This window comes from Oncorhynchus keta, chromosome 10 (assembly GCF_023373465.1).
Source record: "Oncorhynchus keta strain PuntledgeMale-10-30-2019 chromosome 10, Oket_V2, whole genome shotgun sequence".
Taxonomy (NCBI): domain Eukaryota; kingdom Metazoa; phylum Chordata; class Actinopteri; order Salmoniformes; family Salmonidae; genus Oncorhynchus; species Oncorhynchus keta.
In genome coordinates, this window is record NC_068430.1 from 16922643 (window position 1) to 16937646 (window position 15004).

The following is a 15004-nucleotide window of genomic DNA, read 5'->3' on the forward strand; positions in this document are numbered from 1 at the left end:
AATAAGACTGCTTGTCTATTAGTTTGCAGGCGGTGGATGAGCAAAGACACCGCAGTATGAGAGCCGCAGTATGAGAGCCGCAGTATGAGAGCCGCAGTATGAGATATCAAATGCACTGCCTTCAAGGCAGAGCAGAAACACAACATAGTAGCCTGTCTTGATTGGATATAACAGTAGATACACAAGAGAGTAGCCTGTCTTGATAGGATATAACAGAGCAGAAAGGCAGAGAAATTAGTCTCCCACTCCTTCATTCAGAGCAGAGATGGAGCCTGGCTGTCTGGTCATCCTGACATCACAGTCATCATCACCCTCTCTCTTCATTTGAAGAGGGACAGGCAGGACAGAATGACTGCAGATGAATGGCAGCCTTCTGGGCAGTAGGAACGGTGTGTTTTCTATGTTCTGCAGTGTAAAATAGGAGTTGTAGGGAGGAGGAGAAGCTCTGTGCTGTAGGGAGAAGGAGAAGGTGGTGTAGTTGGAGGAGGAGGTGGTTGGAGGTCTGTGTAACGAGGTCAGCTGTATGTGGTGTAGTTGGAGGAGGAGGTGGTTGGAGGTCTGTGTAACGAGGTCAGCTGTATGTGGTGTAGTTGGAGGAGGAGAAGGTTGGAGGTCTGTGTAACGAGGTCAGCTGTATGTGGTGTAGTTGGAGGAGGAGGTGGTTGGAGGTCTGTGTAACGAGGTCTGCTGTATGTGGTGTAGTTGGAGGAGGAGGTGGTTGGAGGTCTGTGTAACGAGGTCTGCTGTATGTGGTGTAGTTGGAGGAGGAGGTGGTTGGAGGTCTGTGTAACGAGGTCAGCTGTATGTGGTGTAGTTGGAGGAGGAGGTGGTTGGAGGTCTGTGTAACGAGGTCAGCTGTATGTGGTGTAGTTGGAGGAGGAGGTGGTTGGAGGTCTTTGTAACGAGGTCAGCTGTATGTGGTGTAGTTGGAGGAGGAGGTGGTTGGAGGTCTGTGTAACGAGATCAGCTGTATGTGGTGTAGTTGGAGGTCTGTGTAACGAGGTCTGCTGTTTGTGGTGTAGTTGGAGGAGGAGGTGGTTGGAGGTCTGTGTAACGAGTTCAGCTGTTTGTGGTGTAGTTGGAGGAGGAGGTGGTTGGAGGGCTGTGTAACGAGGTCAGCTGTATGTGGTGTAGTTGGAGGAGGAGGTGGTTAGAGGTCTGTGTAACGAGATCAGCTGTATGTGGTGTAGTTGGACGAGGAGGTGGTTGGAGGTCTGTGTAACGAGGTCTGCTGTATGTGGTGTAGTTGGAGGAGGAGGTGGTTGGAGGTCTGTGTAACGAGGTCTGCTGTATGTGGTGTAGTTGGAGGGCTGTTTAACGAGGTCAGCTGTATGTGATGTAGTTGGAGGACGGGGTGTGTATTCTATAGGGAGGAGGACGTATCTGTTGTGCAGGGTAGAGGAGGGTGGAGAAGGGAAACCTACAGTCTCTCTGCTCTGCTGTGAGTAAGTCTGTGTGGGGGGGCCTGCATGCCTGTCTGTGTTTGTTGTGCTGCTCAGCTCTGGCACACTCCTCTCAGCCCACCAGCCAGAGAAAGAGCACCAAGTTCTTATTTAGCAGAGGAAGAGCAGCTCTGCTTAGCAACCACATCGGCCCTCCAATCACAGGCCTACTGTATGGAGGAGACTCCAGCCTGTGTGTGTGTGTGTGTGTGTGTGTGTGTGTGTGTGTGTGTGTGTGTGTGTGTGTGTGTGTGTGTGTGTGTGTGTGTGTGTGTGTGTGTGTGTGTGTGTGTGTGTGTGTGTGTGTGTGTGTGTGTGTGTGTGTGTGTGTGTGTGTGTGTGTGTGAATTTTGAGAGAACTCTGAATGCTGCCTGGGACACACACTCAGTTAAAAACCATATTTCATGCAAACCAGACTTTCTAACCTAGTGATTACAGAATAATGTTGGTTGCTAACAGATGCTTTCCTCTCCGTCTTGGGTTGTTTGTATTCTGAACTGAACCTGCAGTGAGAGTTAATCTGTTCCAATTAATCCTGAAAGAAATTATGTATATCCTGGAGAGCAAGGAAATAGTAAATCCTTAAAACATTCACTACTTTTACAATTCAGTGACTGTAGCCTACAATTTGCACCAGCTACAACTGAAATGATTGCATGATTTGTGAGCATTTAAATCCATCATTTGGAACAAATGCAGTCTGAACATTGCAGTCTTTTTGATTTAGCTACGTGAGCTAATCCTCCTGATAGTTTTGGGGGTGGTTGGTGGGCGGAACGTAGGCGAGAGCAGCATGTCGATTTGTCATATGGCACCAGCAGGACCTGCTCTGTTCTGGCTGGAGCAACATTACTGTAGCACTGGTCTGATAGATCAACAAACACAGACTAGTACTGCAGGTCAGTACAAAGGCAAACCAAGATGGACATAATAAATAAATACAAAATGATACTGTCTGTGGCTTCAAAAAGTGTAGAAAGAAACGTTCATCAGAATCATCCCAACATTACTACGCCTTTTGTGTTGCTGCAGCAAGCAAGTCTGGAAGACATATTCTCATATTTCTATTTCCTGTTCTCTAATAATCAAATAATGAAAATTCCAGACAAAGTTAGCAGTAACTAAGTTAGCAGTAACTAAGTTAGTAATAACTAAGTTAGCAGTAACTAAGTTAGCAGTAACTAAGTTAGTAGTAACTAAGTTAGCAGTAACAAAGTTAGCAGTAACTAAATTAGCATGAGGGAAGAGGAACATTACAGTTTCCTTGTCTGAAGAGGTCAAACTTAGACACTAGACTCAGACCCATCACTCAGACTCCCAAAGAGCCGTCCAGATGTTTGTTTCATCCAAACCGAGTCAGTGCATTCTAGGAGTGTTCCAGGATTAAAACCTCCTCCTCCCCAGCAGCAGTTTAGTCCTCCTATCCTTCCAGCAGCAGGTGCAGTCTCCAGGATTTTCGCTATCCACACAGATGGAGCAGTCTTAATCATGTATCTCATAATCACGAGGCTATCGCAGATGAACTGATGATCATAAAATAACACCAAACCCCATCCAGGCATCTGTTCTCAGCAAGACTACAGTCAACGCCACAGCTAATCTCCTCCTCCTCTCCACCTCCTTCTCCTCACTAATCTCCTCATCTCCTTCTCCTTCTCCTCACTAATCTCCACCTCCTTCTCCTCACTAATCTCCTCATCTCCTTCTCCTTCTCCTCACTAATCTCCTCCTCTCCACCTTCTTCTCCTCACTAATCTCATCCTCTCCACCTCCTTCTTCTCACTAATCTCCTCCTCTCCACCTCCTTCTCCTCACTAATCTCCTCCTCCTCTCCACCTCCTCACTAATCTCCACCTCCTTCTCCTCACTAATCTCCTCTCCTTCTCCTCACTAATCTCACCTCCTCCTCACACTCTCCTTCCACCTTCTCACTAATCTCCTCCTCTCCACCTCCTTCTCCTCACTAATCTCCTCCTCCTCTCCACCTCCTTCTCCTCACTAATCTCCACCTCCTTCTCCTCACTAATCTCCACCTCCTCCTCACTAATCTCCTCCTCCTCTCCTCACTAATCTTCACCTCCTTCTCCTTACTAATCTCCTCTCCACCTCCTTCTCCTCACTAATCTCCTCTTCCTCTCCACCTCCTTCTCACTAATCTCCTCCTCCTCACTAATCTCCTCCTCCTCTCCACCTCCTTCCCCTCACTAATCTCCTCCTCTCCACCTCCTCCTTGCTAATCTCCCCCTCCTTCTCCTCACTAATCTCCTCCTCCTCTCCACCTCCTCCTCACTAATCTCCTTCTCTGACTGTCTACTGTTAAACACCACCTTTAAAGAATGTAAACCACATCAACAAACCCTGTACCATCTATTTGTCATAGGTTATGAATAATGGTATGAGGTCTACTTGAAGCTGTACTTTCAGGTTAGTGTGCATGCTTTTGAAGCAGACAGACAGTGACCAGTCAGTGGCGACTGGCTGCCCTACATGGAACAGGATGCCATGATACAGACAGACACAGCAAAGTGCTCAGTCATAGGTTTCCCACCCTGGGAGAGGCTGTGAGTTAGAGACATTTTACCCACACACCACCCAAAGAAACAAGACATTAACAAAAAGGAATGGCTGCACTTAACAGCCACTGAAAGGCAGGGCTCTGGAACAAAGGAGGTGGCTGGTCTTTACCACACATCACCCATGACAGAGCTCCAGCTGATGTCCTTTTAACAGGGGGTCAGCCTTTGGAGAATGGAGGGCGAGACCCCAGTGAGCTCCTCTGTGAGCTCCTCTGTGAGCTCCTCACACCCCTCTTACTGACACTGCCTCTCACTCTCCTTCAATCACATATAATACGAGATGATGCACTTCTCTAGTTATCCATGTTTCGAAAAGGGTTTACAGACGAGGCAATTGAACAGACTCAGAGCGCCTTATATAGAATCCTACCAACAACACTCTGGGCTGGATGCATTATCCACTGAAATATGTGTTTGCTTAGGGACTAGGCTCTGGTTTAGGTTGAACTGGAGGCAGAGGTTGGAGCTGCTGGGACTGAGTTTGGCTTGGCTGATCCGTTTAGGGTAGGTGCTGGTCAGTGAGGAAGTGTGTGTTGGGTCAGTGCTGGTCAGACAGGGGTGACTGAGGGCCAGGCCAGGGGCAGGGGAACTATGTGTGCTCTCAGGGCTTCCCAGAGGTTATAGCGGACAGATAGGTGCGGAAATGAGCCGGCAGTGAGCTCATTTGAATCACCCAGCCCAGCTGTACCAGGCATAATACATGCCCACTCACATGCACATACTGCACGCACACTCATATACACCCCCTCACACACACATGAATACACATACACACAGACACATACAGACAACACTGTCTTTTACCCCTACGTACATGTGCATATTACCTGAATTACCTCAACTACCTCGTAGCCCTACACATTCACTCTGTACTGGCACTCCTTGTATATAGCCTCATTATTCTATTGTGTTAATATTTCCTATTGTTTCTGCTTATTTTGATTATTTTTGTACTTTTTAACTCTGCATTGTTGGGAAAGGGCTCGTAAAGTAAGCCTTCGGGAAAGTCTACATCTGTCGTATTCAGCAAATGTGACAAATAACGTTTCATTTGATTTGTCTTGCTAGCCATAAGTTACACAGAGCAATACCTAAGCACACAGATGTAGGGCTTTACACGCACAATAAACACACACCGTCCCTCTCCACCTCAGAGTACAGTACTCAGTTTACTGGTTTGGTCCCAGGTTTGAGGCTCATTTGATGAACAGAACAATGGGATGAAATGGCATAAATTGTCCTCACATGAACAAGGTTCATATCCATTCCATTAAGGAAGGACTACATGGGTCTCCAGAGTCCAGTTCTACACTCATACACAAGCCTGACGTTATTGCTCTTACTTGTTAAGCTTATTCTAAGAAATATTGGACAATGAGGGAGGGAAACATATTTTAGTCATTCCTCACGAAAGCATATTTTATGTACTTCCCCTAAATAGAAGAACAGGTGAAATTCATATTTCAGAAAATCAATCAATATCATTTTTTATACCTTTGATATTTGGTTATTTATTTGAATTGTGGGGTTTCATACGGTCATTTGTTTGTGTTGTATGCTGGTGTACTTGGTTCCTGTATTATAGATACTGTGGTACTATGTGTTTTTGTATTTGCGTGGTTGCTAGGCTAGTTCGGAATAATATTTGTTATTTGTATTTATTTATTTGCTATGTCTCTATGTCCTTTATCAGACAGCCATCTGGCCAGTGGACTGGACACAAGGAGATCTGATTGGACGCTGTAAAAAGAGTGGGGGTGAGTGGGGTCAGTCTCTGTGGATAGAGGTCAGGTGTCACAGCTCTTTAACAACACATGTTAAGACCTTGCTCCACTGGGTCCGCAACTCTTCAATGAGAGTCTACAGCCTGTTTTCTTCCATCCCCATCTTTACATTAGGCAACGGCTAAATAACCAAATGCAGGATTCAATTTAAAACAGACACAACGGACTTCTGACAGGGGCGTACTGGCCATCTGGCATTTCGGGCAAATGCCAGATGGGCTGGTCCATTTTTAGCCCAGTTGGCCTGTCTAACTGGGGTTTTAAGCAGAGTGTGGGGGCATCAGGGAGGGGGGAATTGGGCCGGTGTGTTAGAAATGTGTCACGACTTCCGTCGAAGTCGGTCCCTCTCCTTGTTCGGGTGGTGTTCGGCGGTCAATATCACCAACCTTCTAGCCATCACTGATCCATTTTTCATTTTCTATTGGTTTTGTCTTGTCTTCCTTCACACCCGGTTCCAATTCCATCATTACATGTTGTGTATTTAACCCTCTGTTTCCCCTCATGTCCTTGTAGGAGATTGTTTGATTGTATGTTATGTGCAAGTCACGTGTCGGTGTGCGATGGGTTTGTACCCACTTTTATAATTTGTTGTATATTTTGGTTTTGGGAGTTTTATGAGCACTTATTAAACGACCCCGTTTATACCAAGTTCGTTCTCCTGCGCCTGACTTCCCTGCAACCAACACGCACCCATTACAAAATGCCAAGGATGATTTCTGGTCCCAGTCCGCCCCTGACCTCTGGTGTCATCAACCCTCAATTCCCTGTCAGCTTTGTACTCGAGCAATGATATCCAACTATAATGCTGTCTCTAGCTATGTAGAAACCCTGTTCAACTCGTTCTACAGAACATTGGAAATGTTTATCATTTAATTACCAATTATCTCAATATACTTTCTCTTTTTATTGAAAGAAAATACTCAAAAATAGCAAAAAGGTCATTTTTAACTGAACCTAGTTTACAGAGCTCTGTATACAGTAGTGTAACTGAATGCCCAAACAGACAGACATGATCCTGGATGAGGTCTGACCCAACACACACCCTGAAATTAGTGTGGGTCTGAGGTCGGTTGATAACATTGTTTTTTTTTATGGGTAAGCGAGCCAGGGCTGGCTGCTAGCGACCCTGTCAGTCCTGCCTCTCAGCAGCTTCCCCTGTCAGAGTGATGTATGGGAGCACTGGTGTGCAGCTCCCCAAGGACCAGGCCTGGCTGTCTGCTAACTGGGACACTCCTGACTGTGAACCAAGGCAGGCAGACACACACCACAACCCCACACCACCCTATGTCCCCTGAAGCAGAGACCTCACAGTTTTGAAAATATGAAACACACTGACCATATATCATGTCATGATGACTACAGTTAGGACAGCAGCGGTAAGCAACAGGTGGTGGAGATTTTGCCACACAGGCATTTTTTCTTTAGGTCCAAGCCACTGTGAGGTTCTGGATGTCCATTTCTTATGTGGAAATGACACAGATTATGTAATTGTATTATTAAATGTGCATTAACTGTGAGATTTTGAAAACTGTAGAGGGCACAATGTTACTGTGTCTCAAAAGAGAGACATTGGAAGCAGTTTTACAAGCACTTCAGAAATTGAGAATATACACTACCGTTCAAAAGTTTGTGGTCACTTAGAAATGTCTTTGTTTTTGAAAGAAAAACACATTTGAAAGAAAAACACATTTGTCCATTAAAATAACATCAAATTGAGTGTAGATATTGTTCATGTTGTAAATGACTATAGTAGCGGGAAACGGCTGATTTTTCATGGAATATCTACATAGGTGTACAGAGGCCCATTATCAGCAACTATCACAACTGTGTTCTAATGGCACATTGTGTTAGCTAATCCAAGTTTATCATTTTAAAAGGCTAATTGATCGTTAGAAAACCATTTTTCAATTCTGTTAGCACAGCTGAAAACTGTTGTTCTAATTAAAGAAGCAATAAAACTGGACTTCTTTAGACTAGTTGAGTATCTGGGGCATCAGCATTTGTGGGTTCGATTACAGGCTCACAAAGAACTGTCTTCTGAGACTCGTCAGTCTATTCCTGTTCTGAGAAATGAAGGCTATTCCATGGGAGAAATTACCAAGAAACTGAAGATCTCGTAAAGCGTTGTGTACTTCTCCCTTCACAGAACAGCGCAAACTGGTCCTAACCAGAATAGAAAGAGGAGTGGGAGGCCCCGGTGCACAACTGAGCAAGAGGACAAGTACATTAGAGTGTCTAGTTTGAGAAACAGACGTCTTGCAAGTCCTCAACTGGCAGCTTCATTAAATAGTACCCGCAAAACACCAGTCTCAACGTCAACAGTGAAGAGGCGACTCCGGGATGCTGGCCTTCTAAGCAGAGTTGCAAAGAAAAAGACATATCTCAGACTGACCAATAAAAATTGAATATTAAGATGGGCGAAAGAACACACACTGGACAGAGGAACTCTGCCTAGAAGGCCAGCAGCCCGGAGTTGCTTCTTCACTGTTGACGTTGAGACTCACGATTATGCATTCTTGTCTCTTCCATAGCAGGCTTAAAAGAAACACAGACTGGTAGATGCATAATGGATTATGGTCATTGTAGTTAATTATCATGTTTTATGCACTAACCTATGTAGAATATTGGCCTGTTGGAAACTAGTTAATTATCATGTTTTATGCACTAACCTATGTAGAATATTGGCCTGTTGGAAACAACAACTCCCTACTACATGGCACAGTTCAGGCTGGATGTTATTTATCTCTAGAGAAACAATATGCGCATTGAGCTCACTGTAGGAAAAAAAACCTATTTATTACACATATTTGAACTGACGTCATTCAATTCGTTTTTAAAAACTGAAAAATAATCTATATTTCGGTTAATCGCTCAGAACTAATATTCAACCAAGCCTCTCTTGGTCGAGGTAGAACTCCATTCATTTCTAATAATACATACAAATTCCCAAATTTCCTGAGTAGGAATGATAATGAAATGTAAAGTCACTGAGAGGGATATTGAAGAGATAGCCTGTCTCCTATTCAGAGTGTAGTTACACACCAGTGAAACATAGTGTCCAGTCATTAGCTAAGTCCCACTCAACAGCTGTTGTGAGCTGAGGGAAACAGCCACCATGTCTCCCTGTCCTTTGTCCACTCTGAACATCTGTGAGACACGCGTGGAGCCAGGCAGCACAGCCATAGACCTCAGGCAAGTGTTCACCCTGAAAACCTTCCACCACCCTGCATTCAATGGGCTCAAGTTCGCACGCATGCACACGCACACACACATACACATAACCTATCCTGATCTAACACACATTGTGATAACTCATAGTTCATTAAACTCTTATCCCCCCACCTTGTGGCCCAATAATGGGTTCCCCAGTCCCCCTCCCTTCTCCGACACTAATAAAAACGGTCATATGAAGATGCCCTTGGGTTACCCTATGGGGGATCCAAGGAGAGTGGGGTGAAGGACCACTCAGGGTGTGAAAGTTTGAGCTTCTTTTGTTTTCAAAGGAACATTTTAAAACAACCTTTTCAATGTGAATTTAAACCAATGTACCTGCACTGCAAAAAGGCAGAGAGGAAAAGATTGGAAATAAATCGTGTGTGTGTGTGTGTGTGTGTGTGTGTGTGTGTGTGTGTGTGTGTGTGTGTGTGTGTGTGTGTGTGTGTGTGTGTGTGTGTGTGTGTGTGTGAATGTATGAATGTGTGTTGAGTGAGTGAGTGAGTGAGTGAGTGAGTGAGTGAGTGAGTGAGTGAGTGAGTGAGTGAGTGAGTGAGTGAGACCAATAGAACAGGGCAGGGGAAGGGGCCATCATATACAGGTTGGTCATCCCTACTGTACATTGTCAGTTGCAAATGTAACAGTGATTGGAATGACTCAATAGTGTGGGCTAAATGGCATGCAATAAGATATCATATTCAGATATCCTTAGTTGTTCTTAACACGCAACTGTGTAATAGGCCCATTATTTCAAAACACTACCATTGATTAATGAATAACAAAATTAACCAGTTTATCACAAATTATAAACTGGGTGGTTCAAGCCCTGAATGCTGATTGGCTGATTATATCAGACCTTATACCACCAGTATGACAAAACAGTTATTTTAATGCTCTAATTACATTGGTAGATGGTGCACACCCAGAAATAATAGTTTGTGTGGAGGTGCTGACTAATGGCAAATAAACTATAAACTGTCAAAATAAAGAAAGTTGGATGCCGTAACATTGGTAAATACCCATTAAATTGCCTGGAGATTATACATGGAGTGTGCCACTTTCTTTATTTTGATAATTACATTGTTTACCAGTTTATAACAGCAATAAGGCACCTTGAGTGTTTGTGGTATATGGCCAATATACCACGGCTAAGGGCTGTATCCAAGCACTCCGCGTTGCATCATACATAAAGAACAGCCCTTCGCCGTGGTATATGGGCCATTTACCACACCTCCTCGAGCTTTATTGCTTAATTATACAACGGGTGGGTCTAATCCTGATTGCTGACTGGTTGCTTCTAAGGCATTATCACTTAATTAAGTGTATGTCATCAAATATGTTAAAATGCTTTTTAAACACAAACTTTAAAAAAAACTTGAACAGACTTACACGACATGATTTGTTTGAGAACTTGTTCACGAAGTCAAATTTGCCCTTCATTTCTTTGAGGTTCTGATCCAGGACAGCCTTCTCTTCTTTCCCCGTATAGTCCGGGTCCAGGAGAACATAGACCCGCCAGTTAGCCGAGTCGAACCCCCAGTGAACTGTCCGGTTCTCTAGTCTTTTGTGACTATGGACCACAAACTTGTGAGTGGGGTACATGAGTCTGCAGTCCATGCACTGGATACAGGCGGCATTGGGACTGGTATACAGTTCTGGGACAAATAACCCCTTACACCTACCAAAACATTCGTGGTATACTTTGAAGCTTTTTTCCGTCCTCTCCAACTCTAGGGAGCCAGACAGCTCTTTGTTGCAGTGAGGAGGGTAGATACCACAGTAAATGAGGGCATTGCAGAGGCGCTCAGCATCCGTCTGGGTGATCAGTCCGCATGATGGGGCAGAGAAGGGCAGGATACCCACAACTTTGAGGATCTCTAGCTGGTCCGCAGTGCACCGGGAGCAGTAGATATGCAGGTCGTCGCACACCGAGTTGATCTGCTGAAGCGAGAAATCCCGCAGGACACTGTTGAGAATCTGCGGCAGACACAGCCGTTTCTCGCCGCCGACCACGAAACAAGAAATTGTCTCGCGCTCCAGGACAGTTTCGCACCTTTCGATGGAGCGGTCGGATGGAATGAACAACGGCCCCGATAAAACCTGGGGTGTCAGGGGAGGCATGGCCAGCATCAGTTCAGCTGTTTTTCCATCTTTGTTGAAGAGAATTTCCTGGTGCCACCGAGCGGAGAACGCCGCCGGTCCACCAAGGGAGCTCCTGGAACTCAAATGAAACTGCTTCAGAGTTTGCTGAAGTCCGGGATGAGGCTGAAAGCTTGATGGAGCCTCCATGTTTTTGCCACTAGAGAAGTGAGTTCAAATGTATGCGACCTATTTTAATCAGTTGTCTTCAAAATCCACCAAAAGAGCATTTCCATGTCACTAGAGAATGTCACCACCGGCCCATCTGTTTAAAAAATGAGGATACGACACTATTGAGTTGAAATACTCTCAACTCTCCCGTCCACAGATAAGATAAATCCGTCGGACCACTCACATAAGAGCGTCAAAACGATACAATGTTTATCTTCTCCAAAGCAGTCTCTGGTTGCAATGTCTATGTCTAGTCTGCACGATGTGATCCTCAAACATGCCAAGTCTGAGCAGTCTGGCGTTCTCCCCCTCTCTCTCTCTCACTCTCTTTCCACTCTCTCTCCCTTTCTCTCTTTCCCCTCTCTCTCTCTCTCTCTCTCTCTCTCCCCTCTCTCTCTCTCTCTCTCTCTCTCTTTCCCTCTCTCTCTCTCTCTCTCTCTCTCTCTCTCTCTCTCTCTCTCTCTCTCCTCTCTCTCTCTCTCTCTCTCTCTCTCTCTCTCTCTCTCTCTCTCTGTTTGTTTGTGTCTGGTTCAGTCATTGAATCCCGGCCAGGAATGTGACTGACTCCCCGGGCTGGCTGTTCCCTGAACGAGTTGTCCCTCCCCCTCATACCATGGCAGCTGCAACAGCAGCCACAAAAAACCTAGTAGACTGGAAAGTAAGGGTGGAGTCGGACCTCAATGGGGAGAATACATTAATCTCAATTGAAACTATTAAAACTAGTTCCAAGGAGCCTTTATAATGCATGAATATATCCATGGCAGTGTTCATAAATATATGTGTGATACCACAGTCTTGGTGTCAGTGGTATCTACACTGAGTGTACTAAACATTAAGAGCACTTGCTCTTTCCATGACATACACCGACCAGATGAATCCAGGTGAAAGCTATGATCCCTTATTGATGTCACTTGTTAAATCTACTTCAATCAGTGTAGATGAAGGGGAGGAGACAGGTTAAAGAATGATTTTTTAGCCTTGAGATAATTGAGACATGGATTGTGTGTGTGCCGCTCAGAGGGTGAATGGGCAAGACAAAAGATGGAAGTATCTTTGAACGAGGAATGGTAGTAGGTGCCAGGTGCGCAGGTTTTTGTTAAGAACTGCAATGCTGCTGGGTTTTTCATGTAGAGTCCACGCCCCAATGAATTGAGGCTGTTCTGAGGGCAAAGGGGGGACACATATATTTTGTTGCTGTTGCCTAAATGACATTTTCTTGCTGGCTCTCTTTTTTGATTATTGACCTGTGGAACACTCTCCATGTATCTACAATTATATATATACATTTGATCAGTAAGAAGTGGGCTTTTCAGGTTTTTTATCTCACAAGACTTAGATTAGACTCAGATTAGTAATGGGGGTTAGTTGTAACAGGGTTATTTGTATTGCAATGTACCTAAAATGATATTGTATTTTATATGGTAGTTAGATACATTCACATAATGATATCAAATTTCAAAGTGCTGTTTATTGTGAAATGGAAACGTCTAGGAGCAACAACGGCTCAGCCGCGAAGTGGTAGGACACACAAACTCTCTGAATGGGACCGCCGAGTGCTGAAGCTCATAGCGCTTAGCACGTAAAAATGATCTGTCCTCTGTTACAACACTCACTACTGAGTTCTAAACTGCCTCTGGAAGCAACGTCAGCACAAGAACTGTTCATTGTAGGGAGCTTCATGAACTGGGTTTCCATGGTCTAGCAGCCGCACACAAGCCTAAGATCATCATGCTCAATGCCAAGCGTCGGGTGGAGTGGTGTAAAGCTCGCCGCCACTAGACAATGAAGCAGTGGAAACGAGTTCTCTCGAGTGATGAATCACGCTTCACCATCTGGCAGTCCGATGGACGGATCTGGGTTTGGCGGATGCCTGGAGAACGCTACCTGCCCCAATGCCAACTGTAACGTTTGGTGGAGGAGGAATAATGGTCTGGGGCTGTTTTTCATGGTTCGGGCCCCTTAGTTCCAGTGAAGAGAACTCTTAATGCCAACATACAGCATACATTATATTCGATTCTGTGCTTCCAACTTTGTGGCAACAGTTTGGGGAAGGCTCTTTCCTGTTTCAGCATGACAATGTCCCCATGCACAAAGCCAGGTTCATACAGAAATAGTTTGTTGAGATCGGTGTGGAAGAATCACCCAACATCGGTGCCTGACCTCACTAATGCTCTTACGGCTGAATGGAAGCAACTCCCACAGCAATGTTCCAATACTCGCTAATGTAGGAACATTGCCTTTACGTTTCAAACATGCTGTGACACTGACATGCGGATTGAATAGAGCCCTAAAATAGTATTTTCATAAATAAGCAAAAGGAAAAAAGTGTTCCATTTAGCCCCAGTCTCCCCGAGCCCAAACATGACCCTAGCCCAAACATGACCCTAGCCCAAACATGACCCTAGCGCAAACATGACCCTAGCCTAAACATGACCCTAGCCCAAACATGACCCGAGCCCAAACATGACCCTAGCCCAAACATGACCCGAGCCCAAACATGACCTTAGCCCAAACATGACCCTAGCCCAAACATGACCCTAGCCCAAACATGACCCTAGCCCAAACATGACCCGAGCCCAAACATGACCCTAGCCCAAACATGACCCGAGCCCAAACATGACCCCAGCCCAAACATGACCCCAGCCCAAACATGACCCTAGCCCAAACACACCCTAGACCCTAGCCCAAACATGACCCGAGCCCAAACATGACCCGACCCAAACATTTCCTGAGCCCAAACATGACCCGAGCCCAAACATGACCCCAGCCCAAACATGACCCCAGCCCAAACATGACCCTAGCCCAAACATGACCCTAGCCCAAACATGACCCGAGCCCAAACATGACCTGAGCCCAAACATGACCCTAGCCCAAACATGACCCGAGCCCAAACATGACCCTAGACCCAAAACATGACCCGAGCCCAAACATGACCCGAGCCCAAACATGACCCGAGCCCAAACATTTCCTGAGCCCAAACATGACCCTAGCCCAAACATGACCCGAGCCCAAACATGACCCGAGCCCAAACATGACCCTAGCCCAAACATGACCCGAGCCCAAACATGACCCTAGCCCAAACATGACCCTAGCCCAAACATGACCCGAGCCCAAACATGACCCGAGCCCAAACATGACCCCAGCCCAAACATGACCCGAGCCCAAACATGACCCTAGCCCAAACATGACCCTAGCCCAAACATGACCCGAGCCCAAACATGACCCGAGCCCAAACATGACCCTAGCCCAAACATGACCCGAGCCCAAACATGACCCCAGCCCAAACATGACCCTAGCCCAAACATGACCCGAGCCCAAACATGACCCTAGCCCAAACATGACCCGAGCCCAAACATGACCCCAGCCCAAACATGACCCTAGCCCAAACATGACCCCAGCCCAAACATGACCCTAGCCCAAACATGACCCGAGCCCAAACATGACCCTAGCCCAAACATGACCCTAGCCCAAACATGACCCGAGCCCAAACATGACCCTAGCCCAAACATGACCCTAGCCCAAACATGACCCTAGCCCAAACATGACCCGAGCCCAAACATGATCTTACAACGTTTTCCCCCCGCAATGCTAAACATAAATAAGTACATTTAATTATCAAACCCTGATCTCCAAATTAATACTACACAAAATATTAGTATTATTATGAAATAGTTTAAT

The 15004-nt window shown here is 45.6% G+C and overlaps 1 protein-coding gene across 1 annotated transcript in view; it reads right to left on the reverse strand.

Annotated features, from left to right (window-relative positions):
- Nucleotides 1-11624, reverse strand: part of LOC118388304 (ski oncogene-like) — a 55774-nt gene extending 44150 nt beyond the window's left edge. Inside the window, exon 1 of the mRNA XM_035777210.1 lies at nt 10406-11624. Coding sequence (XP_035633103.1) covers nt 10406-11305 — 900 coding nt within the window. The 5' untranslated portion in view covers nt 11306-11624. The remainder of the gene's footprint in view (nt 1-10405) is intronic.
- Nucleotides 11625-15004: the final 3380 nt, after the last annotated feature.